This window comes from Thamnophis sirtalis, unplaced genomic scaffold, assembly GCF_051295495.1.
Source record: "Thamnophis sirtalis isolate CommonGarterSnake01/CBP01778 unplaced genomic scaffold, rThaSir2_p1.2 scaffold_13, whole genome shotgun sequence".
Classification (NCBI taxonomy): Eukaryota; Metazoa; Chordata; class Lepidosauria; order Squamata; family Natricidae; genus Thamnophis; species Thamnophis sirtalis.
Genome location: NW_028261393.1, coordinates 16,354,239 through 16,382,100, shown reverse-complemented (window position 1 = coordinate 16,382,100; position 27,862 = coordinate 16,354,239). Strand labels below are relative to the sequence as shown.

The 27,862-nt window shown below is 45.6% G+C and overlaps 1 protein-coding gene across 2 annotated transcripts in view; it reads right to left on the bottom strand.

The window, feature by feature from the left end:
• Positions 1–27,862, bottom strand: part of ASAP3 (ArfGAP with SH3 domain, ankyrin repeat and PH domain 3) — a 91,674-nt gene that overhangs the window by 12,001 nt on the left and 51,811 nt on the right. For both annotated transcript variants that reach the window (XM_087728128.1, XM_087728127.1), the window contains exons 7-17: positions 20,728–20,813; positions 18,677–18,752; positions 15,943–16,029; positions 12,616–12,725; positions 11,244–11,313; positions 8,928–9,015; positions 6,725–6,773; positions 4,433–4,620; positions 2,962–3,095; positions 2,605–2,699; positions 623–803 (exon numbers count right to left, since the gene is read on the bottom strand). In XM_087728128.1, coding sequence (XP_087584254.1) covers positions 623–803; positions 2,605–2,699; positions 2,962–3,095; positions 4,433–4,620; positions 6,725–6,773; positions 8,928–9,015; positions 11,244–11,313; positions 12,616–12,725; positions 15,943–16,029; positions 18,677–18,752; positions 20,728–20,813 — 1,164 coding nt within the window. The remainder of the gene's footprint in view (positions 1–622; positions 804–2,604; positions 2,700–2,961; positions 3,096–4,432; positions 4,621–6,724; positions 6,774–8,927; positions 9,016–11,243; positions 11,314–12,615; positions 12,726–15,942; positions 16,030–18,676; positions 18,753–20,727; positions 20,814–27,862) is intronic.

Sequence of the window (27,862 nt, the reverse complement as noted above, 5' to 3'; positions counted from 1 at the left end):
CTGGGCCCTCATTTTACCAATTCTGGAAGGATGGAAGTCTTAGTCAATCTTGAGCCCATCAGGATCGAGCTTCAGTCTATGGGCAGAGTTAGACTGCAGTACCCCACTTTAACCACTGTGCCACCACCAGGACTCCTTAATATCCTAAGTTGATATTAAAGGAAGCCTCATAGGTGTCTGTCAGATGTGGGTTTCTGTTATGAGAGATTCAACCTATAACTGTCCATTCTTTTGTCAAGAATACCCATGCCACAGTGGCCGCAAGCCGAAACCACAAACAATACCAATCTCTCGGGGTGTGTGTTCTGTTAAGATACAGCCTGTTGTGCCTTAAAATGGCTTCTACTATACGGCCGTAAAATGGCTTCTACTGTACAATGTAGTGGAGTTGCCATGGTAACAGCTTCACAGTACTTACAAGGGTGCTCCCTCTGGTAAGGGGGAAAATCTAACATTAGAAATTATGTTTGGTACTGGCATTTTCCCCCTACAAATAAATATCCAGGCAACTCTGGGTTAATGGCTAGCCAATAAATAAAAATCAAGAACGTGAAGGTCATTTATCAAAGCAGCCATGTTTTGGCCGACTTCTGTTCCTTGGGCCTCACTTTGTCCCACTTACCTGACCTTCAGGACTCACGAGAGGTTTGGACAGATCGTGGCCTTCAGCAAAAGCCTGGAGCAGTGCCAAGAGATCCCTGCTTCGTATAGCTTCCCAGACTCGGTAAGGATCTTCCTTGGTAACTTTGTGGACATACTTGCGTTCCATATACTTTGCCATGATGAATTCCTTCCTGGTATTCCTGCATTTGGGAAGAGGAAAAGTTCTCCAAAAGTGTTGGGGTTTTTTTTGAGACCTTAGGGCAAGGGTGGGGAATGATGGCCCTTTTATGATTTGCGGACTTCAACTCCCGGAATTCCTGAACCAGCCACGCTGCTTCAGGAATTCTGGGGGTTGAAGTCCACTAGTCGTAAAGGGCCATTGTCCCCACCTCTGCCTTAGAGGTACATAAGAAGGGCTCAGCTCAGCCAGTCCTGTGTTTTATTACAGTGGTATCTTGGTACTCATCGTTAATTGGTTCCAGGAGGTGTGATGAGTACCAGACATGATGAGTACCAAACAAATTTTTCCCATAAGGCATAATATAGTGAGTCACAAGTGTAGCTAAACCCAACAAGTCAAGTACCAAACAAACGAGTACCAGAACAAAATTTTTGCATCAAAATACACTGAGTTCCAAATTCGATGAGATTCAAAGCAGTTGCATACCAAGGTACCACTGTACTTTCAATGGGCATGTGCTTCTCTATGTTCTCCATTCCCATTGTTTAATCCTCAAGTAATAGATATTCAGAAGCAAGGACTGCCAAGAACTGAAGGATTGAAAATGGCTGTTGGTATGATGCAGAGATATATCAACTCCACAGGGAGGGCATTTCGAAGCCCAAGGACTGCTGCTAAGCATGACCCAAGATGTTATACATGTGATGGGAATGTATACTACACAGGCGTGCACCATTCAATATTAATTTTGGGACCTCAAGTTGCTAGATCTATGGCTAACAAAGTAATCTTGGTAGACAATGGCTGGTAAAGCATCCAGCTGGGAAAAGCAAAGGAGCAGATTTCTAAATATCAGAGTTACATTGCAAAGTCACAAGTATTTGCTTATTTATTAAATTTATATTTATTAAAATTGTGCACAGCTTGGGTAGCAACATTCAAGTTTTCCTACTGGTAAAAGCATATTGGGTTTGTGTGTGTGTGTGTGTGTGTGTGTGTGTGTGTGCGTGCGTGTGTGTGTGTGTGTGTGTGTGTGTGTGAAAAATAAATGTAGGGAAAATAGTAAAACTAAGAAGAATAGAATAGAATAACAGAGTTGGGATCTTGGAAGTCTTCTGGTCCAATCCCCTGTTTAGGCAGGAAACCCTGCACCACTTCAGACAAATGGTTATCCAACATCTTCTTAAAAACTTCCAGTGTTGGAGAATTCACAACCTCTGGAGGCAAATTGTTCCACTGATTAATGGTTCTAACTGCCAGGAATTTTTTTCTTAGTTCTAAGCTGCTTCTCTCCTTGATGAGTTTCCACCCATTGCTTCCTGTCCTGCCCACAGGTGGTTTGGAGAATAGCTTGACTCCCTCTTCTTTGTTGCAACCCTGTGAGATATTACAACCCTGCTATCATGTCTCCCCTGGTCCTTCTTTTCATTAAACTAGACATACCCAGTTCCAGCAACTGTTCTTTATGTTTTAGCCTCCAGTCCCCTGGAGTGGAGCAGGTGAATGTTTTTTGCAGTTGCCAACAGCCAGTTCAAATTTCCACAGACTCTTCTTTTTAGAAACAAGGCTGTGCCCATCCTATGCAAAACCACAGAGCCAGGTCCTGACCTTGTTTTATTTATTTATTTATTTAGAGGATTTATGTGGCTGCCCATTAACTCTCAGTGATTCTGAGTGACCTTACCCTTGTTTCTTCTTGTTGTATTCTGACAACAGAGATGGGGCCCTACCCTCTGCCCCACGTCCATCCTCATCAGATATCTCCAAAGCCTTCCCCCATCCCATCTCTGCCCCCCAAAAGCAACACCCATATGACTCACATATCGCTGCTCAAGGAAGGTTTGGGGCTGTTCTGGATTGGCAAGGTGGCTTCCATGACTTCATTAAACTTGGCGTTTCCAATGCTGACTGCCAGCTGTGAGTGAGACAAGAGCCACTGCGTTACTGGCAGGATGGGGAATCATCATATCATCCCAAGGAGCATCCACAAGCCATGTTGGACTAGCCAGTAAGGTAAAAATGGAGGCAAGAGGTTGAGAAAGGAAACTTGGTGTGCTATTTTCTACCACCTCCCTTTACTAACTCAATAAAGTTTGCCCTAACACGAAAAAGAAGACGTCGGAATCAAAGAATAGCAGAAAGGACGTGTTTGCTCCAACCTGAATGTTAACACTTACCAACAATTCCGACGTGCTGAGCACATCTAGTGTCAAAGATTGGATGCGGGAATAGTGCACCCCTAGTTCACGGTGAATCCCCGAGCACTCAATACATGTCAAGATGCCAAGGTTGGTGGAAAGCCAGGTGGGATCTGCAAGATAGCAACCCAGGAAGAAGCTGTGACATACATATAAGGCAGAAGTGGTATTCAGCAGGTTCAGACCAGTTCTGGAGAACTGGTAGCGGAAATTTTGAATAGTTCAGAGAGCCACTAAATACCGCCTCTGACTGGCCCCGCCCCCATCTATTCTCTACCTCCCGAGTCCCAGCTGATGAGGAGGAAACCGGGATTTTGCAGTAACCTTCTCCTGGAGAATGGGGTGGGAATGGAGATTTTACAGTATCCTTCCCCTTGCCACACCCACCAAGCCATGCCATGCCCACCACGCCACACCCACAGAACCGGTAGAAAATTTTTTGAATCCCACCACTGATATAATGACACCTCCTTCTCCTACTCATTCTGCAAACCAGTGGTGGATTCCGGATCCTGTTGCAACCGGTACGGTGCAACGGGGCCTGGCGTCCACCACAAGAACGCACACAGCGGGCGCATGCGTACTTACCATCTGCAATATTCCGCAACGCCTCCGCAACACTCCAGCTGCTTGGCGGAGCATCGCCCAGGCGCCGTACGCTCCATGTGCGGAAGCCCCGAAGAGCTCAAAGGACTCAAAGGTAAGGACGGCAGGCGGATGGGCAATTGAGGTCATAAGTCAGTGGTGGGTTTCAAAAAAATTTAGAACCTCTTCTGTAGGTGTGGCCTGCTTTGTGGGAGTGGCTTGCGGGCCATGTGACCGGCTGGGAGTGGCTTGGCAGTCATGTGACTGGGTGGATTTGGCCAACTTGTAAAATGTGGTGAAACTCACTTAACAATGCTCTTGCTTAGCAACCAAAATGTTGGCTCAGAAACTCTGGCATTTGAAGCACACAAGTTTTAAAGCTATCAAGTTACAAGACCCTTGCACCCCTAACCCTTTAGAAAAAAAAAACCCAGGGATGTTCAAACTTGACAGCTTTAAGACTTGTGGACTTCAACTCCCAGAATTCCTCCTCCAGTCATGTTGGCTCAGGAACTCTGGCATTGAAGTGAGCAAGTCTTAAAGCTTTCAAGTTACAAGACCCTTGCACCCCTAACCCTTTAGAAAAAAAAAACCAGGGATGTTCAAACTTGACAGGTTTAAGACTTTAAGGTTTAGATAGGATTCTTAGAGGCGGGCAGGGAGATTGGTGAGCCAGCCAATCAGTGAGTGGTGGGAAGGGCAAGCGTCGTGTGGACGGGCAGGGGGAGGGAGCTGGAACTGGTTCTAAAAGGCAGGAACTGGCAGGAACCCACCCCTGTTATAAGTCGAGGACTACCTGTAAGTGCTTGGGCACACGGGAGCCTTTGCATGAAAAAGGATGCATAAAAAAGCTGTTGAAACTCACCTGGGGCTCCACAATCACAGCACCATCGATTTCCTGGCATGTTTTTCACTTCATCGATGATGAGCTTGGCGAGTTCTTGCAATCCACTGTCAGCCACGCCTCCAGCTGAGGATACGGAGCCTGCTGGGTCCCCCTTGAAAGCATTGCTAAGGGCTTCGTCCTTACTATTCTGGAGCACTGATACCCACCTGGGGAATGGGAGAAAGCATCAACCAGGGTGCAACCAATTAAACAAAGGAAGTCAGCACATAGGGCGTTGACTATTTAATCCAAAGGCCAGAATACACTATTAAAACTTTTTTATTAGTTTATCAAAGTATAAAATACAAAAGGAAAAGAAAATGGAAAAGTAAGAAGAGAGGGAGGGAAAAAGAGGGGATATAGTGTAATTTGAAGAAAAAAAGGAAAAGGGCAACCAATTTCTGACTCTCTGTGGCACAGTCAAGGGTAACAATATAATACAATACAATAGCAGAGTTGGAAGGGACCTTGGAGGTCTTCTAGTCCAACCCCCTGCCTAGGCAGGAAACTCTATACCGTTTCAGACAGATGGCTATCCAGCATCTTCTTAAAGACTTCCAGTGTTGGGGCATTCACAACTTCTGGAGGCAAGCTGTCCCACTGATTAATTGGGATGCTGCAATGGTCGTAAGTGTGAACAATGGCCATACGTCACTGTTTTCAGTGCCATTGTAACTTTGGATGGTCACTAAATGAACTGTTGTAAATTGAGGACTCCCTGTAGAAACACGCAAAGATGCAAATCTGACGCACCCTGCTTTGCATCTGGGAAGAGCAAGCTGTGATTTCCCACATGTTGCTGGACTGAAACTTCCAGCAATTCTTGACCATTTCACACGTTTTCTGCAACCGTCATCGCTCAGGGTCTCCCCCCCAGCTTTCCCCATGTCTCAACTCAGCTTTGATTAAACAGATTAACAGAGTTGGAAGGGACCTTGTAGGTCATCTAGTCCAACCCTACACCATTTCTGACAGATGGCAGTCCAGTCTCTTCTTGAAGTGATGCTCCAGTGATGAAGCTCCCACAACTTCCAAAGGCAACTTCTGTTCCATGGGTTGGTTGCTCTCACTGTCGGAAAGCTCCTCCTTATTTCCAGGTTGAATCTCTCCTTGTTTAGTTTCCATCCATTATTCCTTGTCTGGCCTTCAGGGGCTTTGGAAAATAGCTTGACCCTCTCCTCTCTGTGGCAGCCCCTCAAACATTGGAAGACTGCTATCATGTCTCCCCTGGTCCTTCTCTTCACTAAACTAGCCATGCCCAGTTCCTGCAACCATTCACCATATGTTTTAACCACCAATCCCCTAATCCTCTTGGTTGCTCTTCTCTGCACTCTTTCTAGAGTCTCAACATCTTTTTTATAGTGTGATGACCAAAACTGGATGCAGTACTTTAGGTGTGGTCTTACTAAGGCTTTATAGAGTGGTATTAGTACCTCCCTTGATCTTGATTGTATCCCTCTGTTAATGCAATTTAGGATTGCATTGGCTTTTTTGGCTGCTGCACTACTGGCTCATATTTAGCTGGTTGTCCACTCAGACTCCAAGATCCCTCTCACAGCTACTGCTATTAAGCCTGTTGGATAAATTCCTCTAGTTGCTAATGTCTGTGCTAGATTACTCGTACCCCACCTTTACAGGAGCCTCTGCTATAGATAATCCCTTCCTGCAGTGACTTTATCAAGATATTTCAGCTCTCCATCTGCCTTCACTACCCTCTTGCATGCTCGATGAGTCTGCAAATTTGGCAGAAAGGAACCGTTGATTCTCTTTTAGCGTCCAGGCCTGAATTTATTACACAAATATAATACAGGTAGTCCTTGAATTACAACCACCACTGAGACTGAAAATTCATGTTGCTAAGTGGAACATTTGCTAAGTGAATTTTGTCCTATTTTGCAACTTTTCTTGCCACAGTTGTTAAGTGAATCTGGATTCCCCATTGACTTTCCTTGTGAGAAGGTTGGCCCTGGGCCACTGCCATCGTCATAAGAATGAGTCAGTTGCCAGGCGCCTGGATTTTGATCACGTGACCATGGAAATGGCTGCAACTGGTTGTAAGTGTGCAAAGCGGTCATAAGTCACTTTTTCAGTGCTGTTGTAACTTTGAATGGTCCCTAAATGAACTGTTGTCAATGACTACCTGTCGACATAAATAAAGTAGAAGACCTGAGGCATCCTACCCTAATCCAATCGTCACACCTCCACTAATATTTCCAGTTCACGGTTTTCCCATTCAAAATGCAACAGGAGACCGAGAACTCTCAAACTTACACGACACAGTCTTGCTCTTCTTCGGCTTGGAAGTGGTATGTTCTGTTATCTGCAAAAAAAGGGAAAAAAAGAAATAATAATAGAATCCCTTGAAGATAAGAAATGAATAAACAGCTGTATAACTATTTTATATTGTTATGTTTGTCTTGTTTTTTTTCTTTTATTGGTGTTCCCACCCCCTATTTTTGGTTCACCGACAAATGCGCACTCGGCAAAAGCGCACCGACAAAACCGCGGCGAGAAAACAGCGAGGATGAAATCGCGCCCACAGAAGCGTGCGCCAATGCGCGCCAATGAAAGTGCACCATCAAGATACAACGCGAAACAACGTAATACCCTAACCCTAAAGCTAACCCTAACCCTTACCTTAACCCTAATCACACTTTCATCGGCGCACATTTATCGGCACGCATCTGTGGGCGCGATTTCATCCTCGCTGTTTTCTCGCTGCGGTTTTGTCAGCGCGCTTTTGACGTGCGCGCATTTGATGGGTCACGCTATTTTTAAAGGTAAAAATGTTTAATAAAAATGATTTTTTTTTAAAAAAAGAAATGAATAAATATCAGTGGTGGCAGTTAGTGAGAGAGGCTGGAGAGAGTGCATAATGAAAGCAAATATTAAATATGCAACATAGCTTGTACTGTTTTTTTCCAGCTTTTTCTAAAGAAAAAGAATGGGAGACAGAGAGTGGTGCATAGGTAATATCCTTGCTCCCTTCCCCAACAGCCCAAAATTACATTGTAAGAATTCAACAGCAAGATTCCTTCTTTTGGGCAACCTTGTTTTGTAAATAAAAATGGTTATAGGGCTGGGAGAGAGTTCGAAAAACCCTTGCTTATTTATCCTAAAATACACTATATTGCCAAAAGTATTCGCTACCTGCTTTTACTCGCATATGAACTTACTTTAAGTGACATCCCATTCCTAATCCATAGGGTTCAATATGACATTGGTCCACCCTTTGCAGCTATAACAGCTTCAACTCTTCTGGGAAGGCTGTCCACAAGGTTCAGGAGTGTGTTTATGGGAATTTTTGACCATTCTTCCAGAAGCGCATTTGTGAGGTCACACACTGATGTTGGACGAGTTTACGTGGCCTACCACTTCGTGGCTGAGTTGCTCTCGTTCCCAAACACTTCCACGTTCTTATAATACAGCTGACAGTTGACTGTGTAATATTTAGGAGCGAGGAAATTTCACGACTGGATTTGTTGCACAGGTGGCATCCTATCACAGTTCCACGCTGGAATTCACTGAGCTCCTGAGAGCCACCCATTCTTTCAGAAAAGTGTGTCAAAACAGTCTGCATGCCTAGGTACTTGATTTTATGCCCCTGTGGCCATGGAAGTGATTGGAACTCCTGATTCTGATTATTTGGATGGGTGAGCGAATACTTTTGGCAATATAGTGTACTTTGGAATCATGCAACAGGATTTTGGAAATTTTGTCTCTGAATTTTAGCCATGCAATTTGAGGCTCGTCTAGGCACAGTCTGAAACCCTTGTCCTGGGGATTCAAACCTGGTAGAAAAATTAACTATATCCGGACAGTGCTTATTACTGGCTTCCCTGAGACACTCAGGCACACAGAGCAAAATTCATGAGCAGTGCAGACAGAATGACGATTGCTACCGGCACAGAGACGGCGGCTACTCCTACGTAGAGACCTGCATATGTTTCGCTGTAGAAAAAAAACCCTCTACATTTCATAGCTATGATAAGTGGGCGGGCGATAACAATTTCTTTCCACTTTAATCCAGTTCTCCTCGCTTCAAATAACCAACCAATTTTAAACTTATTGTGAAAGAAATATGAGAAAAAGCATTCTGTCCTCAGCTATTCCAGTCAGTGGTGGGTTCCTCTCCCCGTCGCTACTGTTGCGGTGCTTACGGGGCTGTGCGTCTTTTTTTTGTGCACACGAATGCGCACTCCACTGCCTCTGCGACACCCAGCTGCTTGTTGGAGCTCGCAAAGGTGCCGCACGCAGTGCGCACGTGCACAATTGGCCGGTTGCTTTAAAAACTAGTATAGAACGTGGGCAGGTAGGCCAAATGAGCCACCGTACCGGTATTCTGTCAGCTGCTCCCGGTTACTACCAGTGCCCCCGTACCGGGCCGTACCGGCTGGAACCCACCACTGATTCCGGTGCAAGATATTTAAAGAGGACAATGCAGCCCAAGTATTGTGATAAAATGTTTACTTACGTGTCACAAGATCAAAGGACTTTTTATCCTCTGGATGCGGCCTCACTTGGCAAGTCAAGAGATTTAACTTTACTGGAGGACGGTTTATCTGTTCAGGAAAAGTTGGGATAAGGGACCAGGAGCTTCATCAAATACAAATATTACAGGTAGTCCTCAACTTACAACCACAGCTGAGGCCAAAATTTCTGTTGCTAAGCGAGACATTGGTTGAGTGAATTTTTGCCCCATTTTACGACCTTCCCTGCCACCGTTGTTAAGTGACTGCACTGCAATTTAGTAACACGGTCGTTAAGCGAATCTGGCTTCCCCATTGACTTTGCTTTTCAGACGGTCACTAAAGTGGATCCCGTGACTTCAGGACACTGCAACTGTCATAAATATGAGTCAGTTGCCACGCGTCTGAATTTTGATCATACGACCATGGGAATGCTGGGCTGGTTGTAAGTGTGAAAAACAGTCAAAGGTCACTTTTTTCAGTGCCGTTGTATTCTCGAATAGTCACTGTATGAACTGTTGTAATTCGAGGACTAAGCTATATTTCCTCATTCTTTTATCACATTCTCAGAATTGAATAATAGTGGAGAAATATGACCAATAAATCAAATTACTGACATTTGCTCTTATTCTACATTACAGATGTTTATTTGCTGTGCAGCAAAGAAGAACGCAACCGGGTGTAAACCAGATAATATAATCAGATGAAGACTGAAAGTTGAAAAAGCCTGGAATTATAAAGAAATTCACCAAATTTCTCCATAAATTAATTTCTTAAGACTTGTCTGGAAAATTTGCTGTCGTATAGGCAATCTCAGTGGATTCGTGTGTAATTTACAAGGTTTTTAAATAGCGACCTGTATTTTTCTCTTCCACTTTTTATTCCATTTCTCTCTAAGCTTTACTCACTCGTTTTCAATGTTCATGAATGGCTGGTTTTTTTCCCCTAAAAGTTTTTTAGCCAAGGCAAGATAGCAGGGGTGAAATTCAATTTTTTTTTACTACTGGTTCTGTGGGCATGGCTTGGTGGGAAATATACTGCAAAATCACCATTCCTTCCCCACTCTGGGGCCAGCCAGAGGTGGCATTTGCCGGTTCTCCGAACTACTCAAAATTTCCGCTACCAGTTCTCCAGAACTTGTCAGAACCTGCTGAATTTCACCCCTGCAAGATAGGTAGCCAACGTTATTCATTTGCCACCATCTCTGCAGGGAAATCTACTGTGCAGGGACCCAGACAGCCATGATGGATTACATCTTTAAATTCTTCATGTGCGAAGACCTGGAGCTTGCCAGAGCACATTCCATAAGAATATGATGTATACCCTGTACAGGAAATAGTACCTTGCACTCTCCTTGAAGGCAGTGGTGGGTTTCAAATGTTTTTAGAACCTCTTCTGTAGATGTGGCCTGCTTTGTGGGAGTGGCTTGCCGGCCATGTGACCGGGTGGGAGTGGCTTGCCAGCCATGTGACTGGGTGGGCGTGGCCAACTTGTAAAACGTGGTGAAATTCACTTAACAACGCTCTTGCTTAGCAACCAAAATGTTGGCTCAGAAACTCTGGCATTTGAAGCACACAAGTCTTAAAGCTGTCAAGTTACAAGACCCTTGCACCCCTAACCCTTTAGAAAAAAAACCTCAGGGGTGTTCAAATTTGACAGCTTTAAGACTTGTGGACTTCAACTCCCAGAATTCCTCCTCTCGCTCTTCATCTTGATGATGTGCGGACGGGCTGGGGGAGGGAGCTGGAACCGGTTCTGAACGGCACTGTAGATTTGTGGAACCTCTTCTATAGAAGAGGTTAGAACTGGCAGGAACCCACCCCTGCTTGGAGGGCACAATCAAATAACATACTGGACCTTTCCCATGCCATTCTCATTGGCTATGTTCAGGCAATAGGTTTAATCAGGTCAGTATAAAGAGAGGTGTGCAAAAGTCCTCAGTTCTGGAGAATTCTAGAATGTTCTGTTTATTTCCAGAACACACCAGAACCTCTTTCAGAACTATGCTGTGCTGGGGATAATCCTATGGAATAGTATATCCAGAAGGATATGGAGTGCTCTAGACAAGCCGATCAACTATGTTCATACAACGCACTTCGCTCTATTAGTTCTTTTGTCCAGTCTTAGAACCTTCTTTGCATCCATCCTGCTCGGTTAATGCATGGTTCGATGTGCTGTTCAAAGCCAAAACGTGGACAACACCAGAGCCAGGTTAAGCGTATGAAGAGACTTCTTTGAACATCCCCCAAGGGTGCATCAACAAAAAGCAATTTTAATCTGTAATTTTTCAGCGAAGGAGTTCCACCCTCTACCCCACTTACTGTGCTGTGAGAAATAGTGAGACATCCGTATTTCACCCCACACTTTCTCTTCTGCCACACTTTCCGAATTCTAGGGCAAGCAAAGAGGAAAGACAAATGAACACAATATTGAGAATTAGCCTGTGTCAGAGGCCACATAATTCCTGTTCTTGTAGATCCAGGGTTGCCACCCCTTGGTAGCAGTGCATCCAGAGGTGGCATTCTGCCGGTTCGCCCCAGTTTGGGCGAACCGGTAGCGGCAGTGGGAGGCTCCGCCCACCCGCCCAGACATCATCACGGACGCTTTGGGCATGCATACACACGCTCCTGAGGTGGGTTCCAGCTTCTTCTACTGCTGGTGACATGCTTCGCGTGTGCTTGATGTGCGCTATGCACGCTTGATGCACAATATGCATGCTTGATGCATGCTATGCGCGCATGCACAGTAGTATAAAAAAGCTTCTGCGCATGCGCAGAAGCAAAAAACAAGATGGCAATCTCTAAGGCGTTGCAGATAGAACCGGTTCAGGGGCGTGGCTGGCCGAGTTACTAGCTACTCAGCCGAACCAGACCGAACCGGTGGGAACCCACCTCTGGTGAGCTCCCAGTTCCGAACAGGTAGCAAAGGTAAGAGGATTTTATGCCCGAGTGCATACCTTCAGGAATGAATCTGTCTATCTGTCTACTACTAAATGTATAGGCTGCCCAAATCTATCATTAAGCAAACAGGTGGTTAAAAAAGAAAGAAATTGAGTAAAAGGCTTTAGCACTGTAAAAATCAAACAGGAATGTGCAAAATATACAATTTAGGGAATGGAACTTTCCAGGAAAGAGAAGAATGGTTTTTTTTTTTTTAAACCTTCCAGACAATGTCAGTCTGGTAAATTCCAGGGCTGGTTCTACACGATTTATGGCAGACGTGGTCTGATCCAAGGGAAACAAATGAGATTCCAGTATTCCTGAAACAATTCATTTTCTGAAAACATTACCTTTGATGACCTCCTCACACTACCTCCTCACTAAACAGTTCCTGTCGTGGTGAGGACTTTCCCAAGCAAAATATCGTAGGCCTACTATCTCTATCTCAGAGGTAAGAAATAAAAGTGACCTACATGAAAATCCATTTCTGGAGCTATGCCCACGTCTCTAGATTTCTGAACGATGCCCTCTTGATGAGGTGATGATAGGTTTGGAAAGAAGAACTGAGGGAGGGCAGCCTACAGGTTGCCCTCGAAAACAGGGAGGGGAGAGAGTGTGAGCCCTTGACAAATGATGACATCTCAGAAATGAACGGGTCAATTAAAATAAAATGTTGGTTAAGGCCTTTTGGAAGATGCTTATTTGCACCCACCCCATCCTGTGATGCAGCACAGAGCACATTCCGAGAGCTTACCCATCACTTTTCTTATACAAGAAGCCAGACTTCTCAGTCCCGTACTGTTTATTGCCTTGATGCTGATGGATGCTGTACCCACTGCCAGAGTTCTTCCTGTTGAGGTTCTCCTGAATGCAATAGAAATAAATTATGGGTTATGAGAGCTCAGACAAAATGGCTGCTGGTGGTTCGCAAATCCATGCAACAGAGAACAGCCCTGGTTTACCATCTTGCTATTTGCCCCATCCTTTAGCCCAGTATTGCTCAACATTAACAACTTTTTAAGATTGCTGGACTCCAACTCCCAGAATTCCCCTGGTTAGTGTGCTGGCTGGAGAATTTTGGGAGTTGAAGTCCAGAAATCTTAAAGTCGATAGGGTTGAAAAACACCGCTTTAACCTCACCTTCATAAACGATCTCAATTTTTCTGGCTTCTTGCTATTCATTTAGGAATGCCAGGTGCTCCAAAAAGCTTTGGGATATATGCAATTACTTATTTAATTGTCAAATTTATATGGCTGCTCATCGGATAAAAAAGTGGTTTGAGGTGATTTATAATAAAATTAATAAAACAATTAATATATAAAAACCTTTAAAAAAATAAAAATAAAAACAGAAGGCCAAGAGAAAACAGGAGATGTTAGTAAAAATGGAGTCACCTCACAGACCACCTCATGGATTCCCTGGAGATCCCAGGCCTGATGGCATAATCAGGTTTTGAGGGACTTCCAAAATATCAGCAGGGAGGGAGCCAGCCTCACTTCAGGGGCAGAGAGATGACTCATATAAGGCAAACACCACAGCAGAGAAGACCTATCTTGTGGAACCCACTGTTCTGACTTAGGCTTCCCAAGAGCCTGAAGCAAACTCCTGGTCCCGACAAAAACCCCTTTTATTAATTTCCTGTGAATTCTGCTCATTCACATCCAGCAAAGTCTTTCAAGGGAGGATTTACAGTCACAGACCTTATCTGGCGTAGAGAGCTGCCAGGCCCGTATCCTGCAAAATTTGGCAGGAGTCTCAGAGAGTCACGAACCAATTAAGCGAACTAATTGTCTCCTGCAAACTCCACTCCCCTTTCGCTCCTCTTTTATTTCCTCTGGGAGGGGCCATTCATTGTCCACCTGTGGCCTTACTCGCAAGTCGACCCCTGTTCTTTAGCTGTTCACTTTCATCTAGCAACTCTGTGCATGCACACACTGGAAACAGGCTCCAGCTGTTTGTCTGCCTCACTGATGTCTGACTCTGAAGGCAGCTGATAACTGGCATACGGCTCTGGCCTCCTCTCTGCCTCTGACACAGAGCCCTTCTCAGAGCCTTCCCCAGACTCCAGGACTGGCTCATGTTCCTCCCCAACCTCCTCATTGTCCAAATCTGCTGCCAGCTCTGCTGGCGGGCCACAACACCCACCAAATGTAGTTTCCTAGTGTGCCCCACATCTAATGGGATGGGCTGATATAACTAGGGAGAAGAGTCCCTCAAATAACCCAGCTCACACCATGAAGGTGAAAACCAACACCTTGATTTGAACGTGGGAGCATTTATTTTATTTATTTTCTAAGAAAGTTAATAGAACTTATTTGAGTCCAAGAGGCCTCCTTCTAGATAACGCCCGAAGTTGGCAAAAAAAATTACATGTATTTTTAAACCATCTCTAACGTGCCATGGGGCTAAGAGCTGGTAGGCACCAAGGCAGAAAGAAGTAACTCGTACACTTATTGGCACCCACCAGGTGCCACTCAAAAATTCCTAGGGTTTTTCATGGCATCTCATGATGGTGATGCTACTGCTTAAAATCCTTTTTGGAACTATCTGATGGCTTCCTTCCACACACTGGCAAGCCAAAGCAAGCTATTAAAAATCCAATCTGCCAGACTGACTTGTCTGAGCTGAAAAAAGACAGCAAATTAAAAATATTTTTGGACAGTTTTATAGGGCTGCAGAGCCTGTTAATTAGCGTTGTTGAAAGGGCATACAAATCAGGGGTGATGGGGGAGCAGTTGGATTCCAAACGATCTAAAAACGGGTTTCTTCAAATTTGGCAAGTTTAAAATGCGTGGGCTTCAATTCCCAGAATTCTCCAGCCAGCTGAGTTCTTTGCTGAGCTGCCCAGGGAATGCTGGGAGTTGAAGTCCAAACATCTCAAAGATGCCAAGTTTGAAAAATACTTAATCTAAAAGAGAGATCAGCAACTTTTTGGCAACTAATCAACACACTCCACTTTCCACTGGTGTAGATGGATACTGTAAATCAGAACTTAAATGTTGAAAGGAAGGATACGGGAAATTTAGAGAAATTACTTTGGTTTTTAGCTATTGTATTTCGTTTAGTCAATTCATATACCGATATATCCACAGACGTCACACATACGTATCCAACCACTCCTGCTTTCAGGTAGTCCTCAGCTACGACAACAATTGAGCCCAAAATATCTGTTGCTAAGCGAGACAGTAGCTATGTGAGTTGCCCCATTTTGCAAGCTTCCTTGCCACTATTTTGGAGTGACTGCTGCAGTTATTGAATTAGCAAGGCAGTTGTTAAGTGAATCTGGCTCTCCCATTGACTTTGCTCATCAGAAGGCCGCAAAAGGCTGATCCTGGGGCACCGCTAATGTCATAAGTATGAACCAGTTGATAAGCATCCAAATTTTGATCACGTGACCATTGGGGTACTGCAATGATAATTAAATATGAAAAATAGTCGTACGTTTCTTTTTTCAGTGCTATTATAACTTCCAATGGTCACTAAACAACCTTCATTGTAAGTGGAGGGCTACCTGGGTATGTGTTTGCACATCATCATCATCTCCATTTAATGACCCCAGGGTGGAGTCTGGGCAACTGAATGGAGCCAGCAGAGTGTTTTAATGGCCAGATGCCCTTCCTCTTGCCAATGCAGAGTTTTGTTCAGCAGATATATTCTCAGTGTGCCCAGAGAGACAAATATCTGCCTCTACCCAGGATCGAACTCACAGCCTCCTGATCCTGAGGCAAGAGCTCCACCTCTAGGCCATCGCACCACCCTGGTATGCGTTTGCACATACAGGGAGCCAAAAAGTAGGCAATGCAATCAAACCGAAGCTAAATTTCGAACCAATTCCGTTGTATTTAAGTACAATGACAGCAAAGATTATACTTATAAATGCAGTCTGATTTAATAGAATACATTAATATGCGCAGTGCAGTGCCCAGACATTCCTTCAAAATGCACAACCAAACTTTTGCAAAAAAGCAAATCATTGCATCCATTGCAATTTGTCATAGACCCCCCAGGAGTTCCTGATTAAGGCCCCCCACTCCCATTCCACCCTCTCCCCGCCTTCCCAAAGGACCCTCGAAGCTTTACCCCTTTGTTCTCCAGCTGCAGGATGCCTCGGAGGGAATCACGGATCCGAGTAAGCTGTTTCACCTCTTCTTCCTTGGCCTGACGAAGCTAAAATAAGATTAGAAATTGCTAAGGACAAGCAAGTTGGAGCTATCCTATCACTTTAATGCACATCCTCAGGCACAGAATGGGACAACTCAACTTGATGCGGGACAACTCACTTTGGGACAAGTCAGCAAATACAAAAGTTGAATTCATTTCAGTGGCTAATAATAACAATAAAATAAAGATAATCCAGAAACACAAGAATTACAATTATTTTGACAAAAATGTGGTCACTGATAGTAAAAGTAACTGAACGAAATAATCCATACAGCAGTGATGGGGAACCTTTTCGGCACTTTGTACCCAAACTGGAATGTGCGTGCATGTGCTGGAGCACCAGAGACCTGAAGACCGGCTGGCCGGTGTGCGCATGCCTGTTTTGGGGGCATTTCTGACCGTTTTTAGGCTGTTTGGGGGGCTGTTTTTAGGCCATTTTTCAGGCCATTTTCAACCCTAAAAACACCCCGCAAATAACCTGAAAATGGCCTAAAAATGAACTGAAAACAGCCCCCAAAAGGCCTGATTTTGGCCATTTGTGGGTCCATTTTCAGGCTGTTTTCCAGTGCTTCGGTGCCCGTGAAGACCAGCTGCCGGAAACCAGAAGAGCAGCTGGCGACGGTGCACATGCCCACAAAGAGGGCTCTACGTGCCACAAGTGCCATAGGTTCACCATCACTCCCAGAAAGCAATTGAATTATCTCAAGGCGAATTGTCCTTTGGCGAGTTGGCCGCACCAAGTTGGTTGCACCAAGTTGGCCACAATGAGTTGACCACGGCAAGTTGTCCTAGATCCCCTCAAGCTTTGCTTTCTTCAACCGAAGATTACAAGGTGCAACATAACATCAGGCCTTAGAAGGGCCCCACTTAGGGTGTGCAGGGTAGAAAAAGTAAGATTTCTTCCTAATTTCCTCTCTGGAAACAGAGAGGTTTTTATGCAAACAGCACCATCTACACAGATGTGCAGATTTAATCATACTGTTCCCCCCTCGTGTCGTTTTCCCCAGATTCTCATCGTTGCCAGCCACCATCCTTAATTCTTCAGAAAGACAGTCAGGTAGAGAATTGTTCATCTTCCAGGTCTCCTTCGGTTCGGGGAAACAAAAATTGCTCTAGGGTTTTATTTCAAAAGAGGGGACGGGGGAAAATCCCAAAGAAATTATCCCATGGGGATACAGGATGGGGCTTGTTTAGTGACAATATTGGCAAGGGAAGCGTGTGGCTCTCCTGCTTTCCAATGAATCATCTTTTCCCCATCATTCTTGTAATCTTTTTGGCTTGGATGAAATCCCCAAGGGGAGACAGGAGGCAGCAGCCCCTTCCATTGTGTTTTCGGAGTTGCAATGTCTCTGTTAAAAGAAACAGGCGTTTCTTTGCCTTCGAAAAATCCCTGGGTAATTTCTTGTTCTCCAGACAAAAATGCAGAGAAATCATCCACAGAAGCTTCTGCACTGGGCAGCTTGGTGGAGTATTTCAAGAACTCATTCAATAGTATGGACCAAAACTTTGGATATGCCGTAAAGGTAAAGGCTCCCCTCGTTCCTGACTCTAGGGGGCAGTGCTCATCTCCGTTTCAAAGCCAAAGACCCAGCACTGTCCGAAGACATTTCCGTGGTGGGCATGACTAAATGTCGAAGGTGCACGAAGCACTGTTACCTTCCCACCAAAGGTAGTCCCTATCTTTCTACTTGCATTTTTATGTGCTTTCAAACTGCTAGATTGGCAGAAGCTGGGAGAAATAACGGGAGCTCACTCTGTTACGTGGCGCTAGGGATTCAAACCGCCGGAATGCCAACCTTCTGATTGACAAGCTCAGCGCCTTAGCCACTGAGCCACCACGTCCCTCAATAAAATATATATTTGTGTTTCTCAATCTTGGCAAGTTGAAGATGCATGGACTTCTCCCATTCAAGAGATAGGCAGTAAAGAACAGTTTTGATGTGGGATTTGAAAGAAAGCAACGGCTAGGCTGTCACAGAGGGAGAGCACCATGCATGGAAAGGAAACCCAGAAGAGAACTGAAAGGATAAGCATGGTATTGAATGGGTCAGGCTAAGCATGGTAAAAATAAGTATGCAGGTAGTCCTGGACTTATGACCACAGTTGATTCCAACATACCCATTGCTAAGTGAGACAACTTTTAAGTGAGTTTTGCCTCAATTTATAGCAATAGCACTTAGACTTATATACCGCTTCATAGTGCTTTTACAGCCCTCTCTAAGCAGTTTGCAGAGTCAGCCTCTTGTCCCCAACAATCTGAGTCCTCATTTTACCCACCTCGGAAGGATGGAAGGCTGAGTCAACCTTTAGCCTGGTGAGACTCGAACTGCTTTCAGTGAGCAGAGTCAGCCTGTAATATTGCATTCTAACCACTGCACCACCAGGGCCAAGGAAAGGAAGGGAGAAATAGCAATAGCCCTTAGACTTACATACTGCTTCACAGTGGCTGGAGAATTCTGGGAGTTGAAGTCCAGACATCTTCAAGTTGCTAAGGTTGAGAAACACTGCACTAAACGAATGGTGGTAAATGGTGGTAATGGTAGTACTGAAGATCTAGCAACCCAATCCTTTTCCTAGCTAGGAAAGCAATCCTTGTTAAGCCCCGAGCTGAAAATTAGTTCACAGGCCCTGTGGAAATCCAGTGACAACTTACCGCATGTAAAGAGACGGCTAGTTTTTCGATGAACGGGTAGAGGTTCTGAGATGCCTTCCAGCCGTCTTGGAAGAAACTGGAAACATTTCGAAAATCAGCAGAGTAACGTTGAAAAGCCAAGGATGGGGAAGGGAAAAAAGAAGAAGAAGAAAACAGAAAGAGGTTAGCTCAATTTGCTGCCAGAGATTAGCAATAGCACTTAGACTTGTATATCGCTTTACAGTGGTTTACAGCCCTCTCTAAGCGGTTTACAGAGTCAGCATATTTGCCCCCAATAATCTGGGTTCCTCATTTTACCCACCTCAGAAGGATGGAAGGTTGAGCCAACTCTGAGTCTGGTGAGATTCGAACTGCCAAATTGCAGGCAGCCTGCAGGCAGCACAAGGAGCCTGCAGTACTGCATTCTAACCACTGCACCACCATAGCTTCAGGTGTTTTAACCACATTTGAAACAGACTTGTTTCAACTTCTTCCCTTAGGACACCACTATAGAGCAGTAGTCCCCAATCTTTTGGGCACCAGGGACCGGTTCCATGGAGAGGGGTTTTTCTGCGGACCAGAGGGGGAATGTGGTTTCACAGGCTGCCTGCATCCCACAGGTGGGGTTTCACTTGTTTGCGTGGCCCAGTTTCTGGCCTGCTGAGGTCTAGTACCAGTCTATGAACTGGGGGTTGGGGACCCCTGCTACTTTCGGACCTCAGGGATCATTAAATTCATAATTTTAAATCCCGTTGATCACTAATATGAATTAGTAAAGTGATGGGGGTCCTTCAGGCACTTAGCTTGGCTGCCTGTTAGTGGAGAGAAGCGCCTGGAGTCAACCCTAGGTTTGCTGTCCATTGCAGCTTAGGAATCTCAAATACGGTCAAAAATGAATGTTTGTCTTGTAACCAGCCCGGGCACTAAATCGGCTCCCTGCAAACTGTCTTTGGAAGAGCCCAGCTGAAGTTTTGCTTGCTGCTCACTGAAGTGCCTGGACTCCCAGGGAGGGAGGGAGAGAAGGGCTAGAGCTACTAAACAGGCAGCCAAGCTAAATGCCTGAAGGACCTCATCCCGTCAGTGAGTGGGAGTAATTGCTTCAGTGGGGCATATTTGGTCCAGGGGCCGTAGTTTGAGGATCCCTGATTTATAAATCAGGGAGGATCCCTGCAATATAAAAAATGCAAACCTGCAAAAAAAGATTTTTCTGCAGACCACCAACATTTTCTCGTGGACCACCAGTGGTCTACGGACCACCAGTTGGTGACCACTGCTATAAAGCATTGCATGTCAAAACAGCTAGACACAAAGACAGCCCCCACCCCCCAATGCCATCATTGCCAATTACCTCCCAAAGACCCATTAGATCACACAGGGTTGGCCTCCAGGTTCCGTCTACCAGCCAATGCCATCTGGCTACTACCCGGGGGAGGGCCTTCTCTGTGGCAGCGCCGGCCCTTTGGAACGAACTCCCCGCCGAGATTTGGACCCTCACCTCTCTCCAAGCCTTCCCCTCTCGATTGTGTGTCTGTTGGTTATTTTAAATGCTTGTATTTGTAGTTCTTGTGTTTCCCTTCCCCTCTTGGGTTTGTGAGCCGCCCTGAGTCCCGCTGGGAGTAGGGCGGCATATAAATAAAACAAAACCTGAAACCTGAAACCTGAAACATTTTGCAGAACACCTAATTCCTACAGAACTGTCTTATGCCTAAGGATATCTAACCACAAAGTAGGGCTGTATTGTTATTATCTTTCTCATCTTTTTCATCTTCTCATCTTTCTTACCACCTTCTCCTTTTGGTATCTTATCATTTATCAGTTGTTGTTTGTTTCTTACGATTTATGACTGATGATCTATGACTTACCACTTTGTTGTTTGCATGTACACCGAGAGTTTATGCACATGAGTCAAATTCTTTGTGTGTGCAATCACACTTGGCCAATAAAGAATATTCCTATTCCTATTATTTGAAACAGCCTCAAGGACTCTTCAGCTCTGCTCAAGAAGCCCATCCAAAGGGCTAATGCTGACACACCATCATAAACTGCAGACCCAACTTAAGTAGCAAACTTACTTATGTTGCGCATGATAAAACTTGATGAGGCTCTGCAGAAAATCTGGCCCTTGCTTCATTTGGCATTCGTTGGCTTTCAGAAGATACTGGGCAAGAAAAGGGGAGATGAGAACAACAGGTTACGGTCTAATGATAACAGCTTCTTCAAAATGTCAATACTTTATTAGTAAAAGAGAGCCAACCTATTTGTTGTTTATTTACCATCTTACATAGAACATAGAACATAGAATAATATAGGATTAGAAGGGACCTTGGAGGTCTAGTCAGAGTCCCCTGCTCAAGTGGACAAATGGCTGTCCAGTCTCTCCTTGAGAACCTCCAGTGATGGATCACCCACAAGGCAAGTTGTTCTGGAGGCAAGTTGTTCCACTGATTAATTTCAAATGGTCACTAAACAACTGGTTGTAAATTGAGAGCTATCCATACACATGATGGGTCCATTTCAGTGGTGGCTTGCAAGCGGTACGCCCCGGTACGGGTGTAGTGGAGACAGCCCGGAGCACCGGATACCATTCCATTCTGGTGCTCCGGAGGGCCCATCTGCCCACGCTTCTTATCATCCTTTTACATCTTCAGTGCTTACTCGCACAGCGCATACAGTTCCTGCGAAATGCTCCGCTGAGCAGCTGGAGCATCACAGAGGCTTGCAGAAGCGCCAAGGTGCATGTGTGCGCTGCGCATGTCCACATGGACACTGGCAAGCCTGTTCCAACCATACCAGTTGGAACGGAATCCGCAACCCACCACTGGTCCATTTGGCATTATGCTTCAGTACAATCAGTGAACCAAGGGAGGCTCTCAAAATAATGTCTGCTCTTGACTGAAATGAACAAGCTTGTACAATCATGACGTCCGGCCAACGACTCTTAATATGTACCACAATATAAGTACTTAGCCTGACCAAGATGCTTCCTTCATATTCTGTATCCTTTCCTGAAATAATCTCTCAGAAGCATGAATGTAGAAATACCAATGGAGATTCTCAGTCTTCCAGGTCATAGTTATGCCAAAGGTGCTTTTTCAGGAGGCAACTGGACTTTCTGGTTTTTCTTTGAAGACATTTCACTTCTCATCTAAGAAGCTTCTTCAGCTCTGGATGAGAAGTGAAACATCTTCAAAGAAAAACAAGGAAGTCCGGCTGCCTCCTGAAAAAGCACTTTTGAGCTAGAAATATCAGTTATGCTGATATATGCATTCCAGGATCAATGCAGACGTAGCACTTATGTTAAGTTTGTAGAACATACCACCCTTTTTATTATTATTATCACTGACTGCATAATATTGTACTTCTTGGTTCCCAAAGGCTACAGAGTACAATTCATTTTTATTGTAATTTTTTAGAATGTAAAATGCCAAGGTTTACTGGGAGTTGGGCATTTTTTAAATGGGTGTAAATAAGTAAACCAATAAACATTATGTAGATTTTTCCCCCTACTAGTTATCATTCAGTAGCCGTTTGATGTACAATCTTTTCTGCGGCAATCTGCAACCCTTGGCTTCCCATGCTTCACTTAAGTCCTACAATGGAAAATATGGAGGGGTGGACTTTTACCTGGAGGTGTTTTAAGATAGAAAAGTTTTAGATAACTAGGGAGATTTCAGACCATGGAATGTCGTGTAACATCCATGGGAAGCTGTTCTGACCTAGGCTTCCCCAGCAGTACAAAGCTGAGTCCTCAGCCTGATAAACCTCTTTTATTTAATTTACACTGAATTCCTATCCAGCAAAGTCCCATCCCATAGTCTTTAAGATAGTTCACAATTATCGACCTTTATCAGGCTTGGAGAATGGCCAGGCCGATATCTTTCAGATGCTGCAATACTTGGCAAGAATGCAAGAATGAATTAATTGTCTCCTGCAAACTCCACTCCCCTTTCGCTCCTCTTTTACTTCCTCTGGGAGGGGCCATTCATCGTCCACCTGTGGCCTCACTCCCAAGTCAACTCCTGTCCTTTAGCTGTTCCCTTCATTGGGCAACTCTGTGCATGCACACACTGGGAACAGGCTCCAACTTTCATCTGCCTCACTGATGTCTGACTCTGAAGGCAGCTGACAACTGGCATATGGCTCTGGCCCCCTCTCTGCCTCCAACACAGAGCCCCCATCAGAGCCTTCCCCATACTCCAGGGCTGCCCCATGTTCCTCCCCAACCTCCTCACTATCTGAATCTGCTGCCAGCTCCTCTGGCAGGCCACAACAGAAGCTTCCTCAGTACCTCCACGATTACCGAACCTTAAAACAACCCCCAAGACAAATTAGAAACCAAACCTGAACATGAATGTAACAATCCCTTGGTCCTTGCAGTTTCCCCCCCTCCCCAAATGTTCAGCATTCAATGCATCAACATTTCCATACGGTCTTTCATAAAATTGGGATTCTTTTTCCCACAGTAAAATACATTCTCACGGACATGTGTAGAGAATCCCACGCCCCATCTGGTCGGTTGAAACATGCCAAGTCTTGTGAGAAACCAGAGCGATTTTAGAGTCGGACACAGTCTGTTGTGCTTCCCCCCCAAACCATCACAACCTCCCCTTCCCTCTTTAGAATTCAACCAAATGTTTCAGCTGGGGGAAGATTTCACAGTGACACAATGCAAAAAATAAAAAATAAAAGCATTCAGCAAAGCTTCTCTGCCAGATGTCCCCAAATGTTGCAATGGGGGTTTTGCAGAAAAACCTGACAAGCAAGACTCGGTAATGTCCCACAGGGGGAAGTGTTGGGTTTTGAAAACGCTTTCTGTACAGCATAGCTTTGCAAGCTAAGAGAGCCACAATATTTATGCCTTTCACTGCTTTCCTGCCAACAGTGTGACTAAATAAAGAGTCCAGAGAATTGGAGATTCAGAAATATTAAGAGCCAAGGATAAGCCAAGCAAAAGGCTAAGGCAGTGTTTCTCAACCTTGGCAACTTGAAGATGTCCGGACTTCAACTCCCAGAATTCCCCAGCCAGCGAATGCTGGCTGGGGAATTCTGGGAGTTGAAGTCGGACATCTTCAAGTTGCCAAGGTTGAGAAACACTGGGCTAAGGGGAGGGGAGGTATGTTTGGGAAACTTGACTTATTAGAATGGACATTCAACAGCTCTCATCTGCATTCTACTGTAGCACTTCTCCGGGGGAAGGCCATTACAGTATAATTTTGTTTAAATTTAAACATATGTGGCCGAGTTCTTGGGAATTTAAAGCTGGGTGTATGTGTGCATGCATACAATTTCCTTGCTTTGCAAAAGCCATCAATGGCCAGGCCAAGACATTCATATGGCCCCAGATATGGCCTTATTTTATTACTTATTTATTAGTACTGACATTTATGCTAAGCAGAGAACTTTCTCTGCACTTCTTTTAAACCAGCTGCATCCAATCCATGGCCAGGGACCGCATGCAGCCCTGGACAGCTAGTAATGCGGCCCCACAAGATCGTAAACGTTTTAACATTATGGTGTGATTTATATACACGAACGGTATTATATATGTTTCATATGCGGCCCAAGACAATTCCTTTTCCGTCAATGCAACCCAGACAAGCCGAAAGGTTGGATAATGATGTTTCAAACAGTTCTCGCTGTTCTGGATGGAAATGAATTTGCTTTCAAACCTCTCTTTCTCAGGAGTAGGGAAAGGTGTAGCATGGTGTTCTTCCACTTATTTAATAAAGAGGTGTGCACAAGGTCCTGTCACTCATTGTAACACGCCTGTGTGGTGTTCTGTGAGCAGTTTGGCTTCTGAATAAAGGGAAACATACAGGTCCCTGGGCATTGGTGTAAGATCCAATCTGGGTCGGTCACTGGGACCAGAGGCTTAGTCTTCTGAGCTTCTGGATTTAATCAGTCAGTCAGTCAGAATTGAGCTAGAAGGAACCTTGGAGGTTGTCTAGACCAACCCACTGCTCAGACAGGAGACCCTATAACCGTGATGGCAAACCTTAGGACACGCGTGCCAGAAGTGGCATGCAGAGTCATCTCTCTGGGCACGCGAGCCATCACTTGTTGCTCTTCCGGGTTCCGGCATGCCGGCCAGCTGGTCTTCACATGCGCAGGAGCACCAGAAATCAGAAGAGCATCCATCCGGTGTGCATGCGTATGCCGAGAAGATGATCTTCTGATTTCCAGGGCGTGCATGCACACCGGCCAGCTGGTCTTCGTGCATGCATGCATGCCAGAAACCGGAAGACCAGGTGGCCAGTGCACATACATGCGCCGGAATCCAGAAGATCATCTTCTCAGCGTGTGCATGCGCACTGGGCGGCTGCTCTCTGCGTGCACGCATTCATGCACGAACGCTTGCACCCACATTTCGGCACTCGGTGCCAAAAAGGTTCACCAACAATGCCCTATACCAGGGGTGTCAAACTCAAGGGTCCGGAGGCCGGATCTGGCCCATAGGGTGCATAGATCTGGCCCATGGGGCCATCTTGGAAACAGCAGAGGGTTGCAGGATGCCGTCGAAGCCAAAAACCGAGCTCGGGAGCCCATTTTCACTGGCAGAGTATTCAGGTCACACACACACACACCCGACATGAGTGATGTCGAGCTGGCCACGCCCACCCTTGCCACCCCCATCCCAGCCCACTTCCCCGAAGTCAAGCACAATCCTACTGCGGCCCTCAATGAAGTTTGACACCTCTACCCTATACCATTCTAGGCAAGGGACTGTCCAGTCTCTCCTTAAAAACCTCCCAACATTGGAGCATCCACAATTTCTGAAGGCAAGCTGTTCCATTGGCTAATTGTCTTCACATTTAGGAAGTTTCTCCTCAATTCCAGGTTGCTTCTCTCCTTGATTAGTTTCCATCCATTGCCTCTTCTTGTGCTGGAGCCCATCCTCAGGGAACTTCCCTCTCTACTGGAATATATGAAGATCAGACTTGGGTTCCAATGGTTCGGCGCGGTTCGGCCACCAACGCACCTGAACCGGCTCTATTGTTGGCGGCGCCATCTTGATTTTTGGTTCTGCACATGTGCAGAATAATCTCCATTGCAGAAATGTTATTTTTTCCCTTTTTTGGTGTAAATGCGCACACACGCTGTTCTGACCCCTCTCTGTACAGTGAGTCATGCCAACACAAGATTACTGCTAGACAATTTATTCACAGTAAATTAACACGCCAACAAGACTTTGGCAGCAACCCAGACTTCCACAGATAAGAAATACACACCAGAGCTTCTCCAGCTTTAGTATAATAGTTGTATCCTGCAAACAGCCTCCTCCCAAAGTCTCTTCTTATATACTCTCTTGGGAGGACCCTATTCACAACCACCTGGCCCCAATTATCTTCTGTATCTCCATAGTTGCTGTCAACGCTTATTTGCCCGTCTTTGCCTGGCGTCCGGGATCAACTCCCTTAGCTCCTCCCCACTGCTCCAGGGCCTGACGTCAGGGACAAACTCCCTTTGACTTTCACTGCTGCTCCATGCCTCAGGCACCTCCTAGTGGCCAACCAGCCTCTCTGGTCCCTGCTCAGAGTCTGAACCCTGTCCAGGGTCCTCCACATCTTCCAGAGCCGACTCATAGGGTCCCTCACTATCAGAATCTGTTTGCAGCTCCAATGGCTCCTGCTGGGCCACAACACGCGCGGAGCATTTTTTTGCACCGAACCCACAGTAATGCCAGTAGCAACCCACCCCTGATGCAGACACATAGAATAGCCCAAAGCACACATCCCAGTAGAGAGAAATTCCCTGAGGATGGGTTTCGGCACGAATCCAAAACTCAGAACTTGGGAGTCTTCTGAGACCAACTCGGATTGAATAAAGCATAATGTGCTTTATTTTCCTTTTCGCTGAGGGCACTTGGATGCAATACATATCGAAGCATTCAATGATCTGTGGTTAACAGCTGACCGTATTGAATTTTACGGTTATCGCCAAGGCTAAAAAGCCTACAGCTGAGCCGGATCACTCAATGCAATATAAACTCGTTCCTAGTTCCCCTTGAAAGAGGACGTCATAGACACTGAGGAAAGCCAGGCCAGAATGGAAGGTTCCAGAAGAGAGTAATAATACTGCACTACATGAGGCAACCAATGGCCTGGCTCAACCTACCACAGCTTCCTACATTTCAACCCGATCTGAAGATTTTAATCTCCCCTCATTATAATCCTTTATTTTAACAGCCAGACTCTTTTTATTCATTTTTACTCGGCTTCCCAGAGTCACCTCATAAGAGAGGGGCATAAAAACTTTAATAAATAAACAAACAAATAAAATCACTTTTCCTGTTGTTTACAGAGCTAATTTTAAATTTTGTCTTAAAGCAGGTGGATCTAACACATGTCCGCACAATACAGTAGAAATTTATATGAAAAGTACATTTGTTACCCTGTTTCCCCGAAAATATGACCTGTCCTGAAGCTAACGCCTTTCCACATTTTTCGCATGGGCAAAAATATAAGCCCACCCCCCCAAAAATAAGCTCCCTGGACAACCCCCCCCCCTCCGCTCACTCACTTAGCGGTATCCCGAAGGCGCCAAGCCACGGGAGCCAGAGGGCGGAAAGGCATTCAGGTTGCTTGGTGCCTTTGGGATAACGCTAGGTTGGGGAGTGGCGTTCTGCCTGGCCGGAGGGGGGAGTTGCCTTGCAAGTGGGCTCCGAAGAGCCGGGCACAGCCTCAGGGGCGAAGCAGCCATGAGGTGACCATGCTCCCAAGCAGCCGCCCGGCAAACCCCCTCTCCAGCCGGGCAGAGCGCCATTCACTGACCTAGGGGGTATCCCTAATGTGCCAGCTCCCATGGCTTGGCACAATAGGGATACCCTCTAGGTCAGTGCATGGAGCTCTGCCCGGCTGGAGAGGGGGGTTGTGTGAGCACCTGTTCCGCCCCCAGCAAGCATGCCTCCCAGCCTCACCATGCCCTGACCCAGCCACCGCCGCTGCGCTCCGAGCATAACTTCTTCTCTGGCTTCCAAACTCCAAAACTCGGCTGCTGAGTCTTCCAGCAGCGGTTGCTCTAGGAGTGTGCTCTATGGTTGTGAGTTGGCTGCTCAAAGACTCTCTGTCCAGAGGACTTTCCGCCCGGAAGACTCTCTGTCTGGCAGCCGGCCCACAACCATAGAGCGCACTCCTAGAGCGGACACTGCTGGAAGACTCGGCAGCCGAGTTTTGGAGTTTGGAATCCGGAGAAGAAGTTATGCTCGGA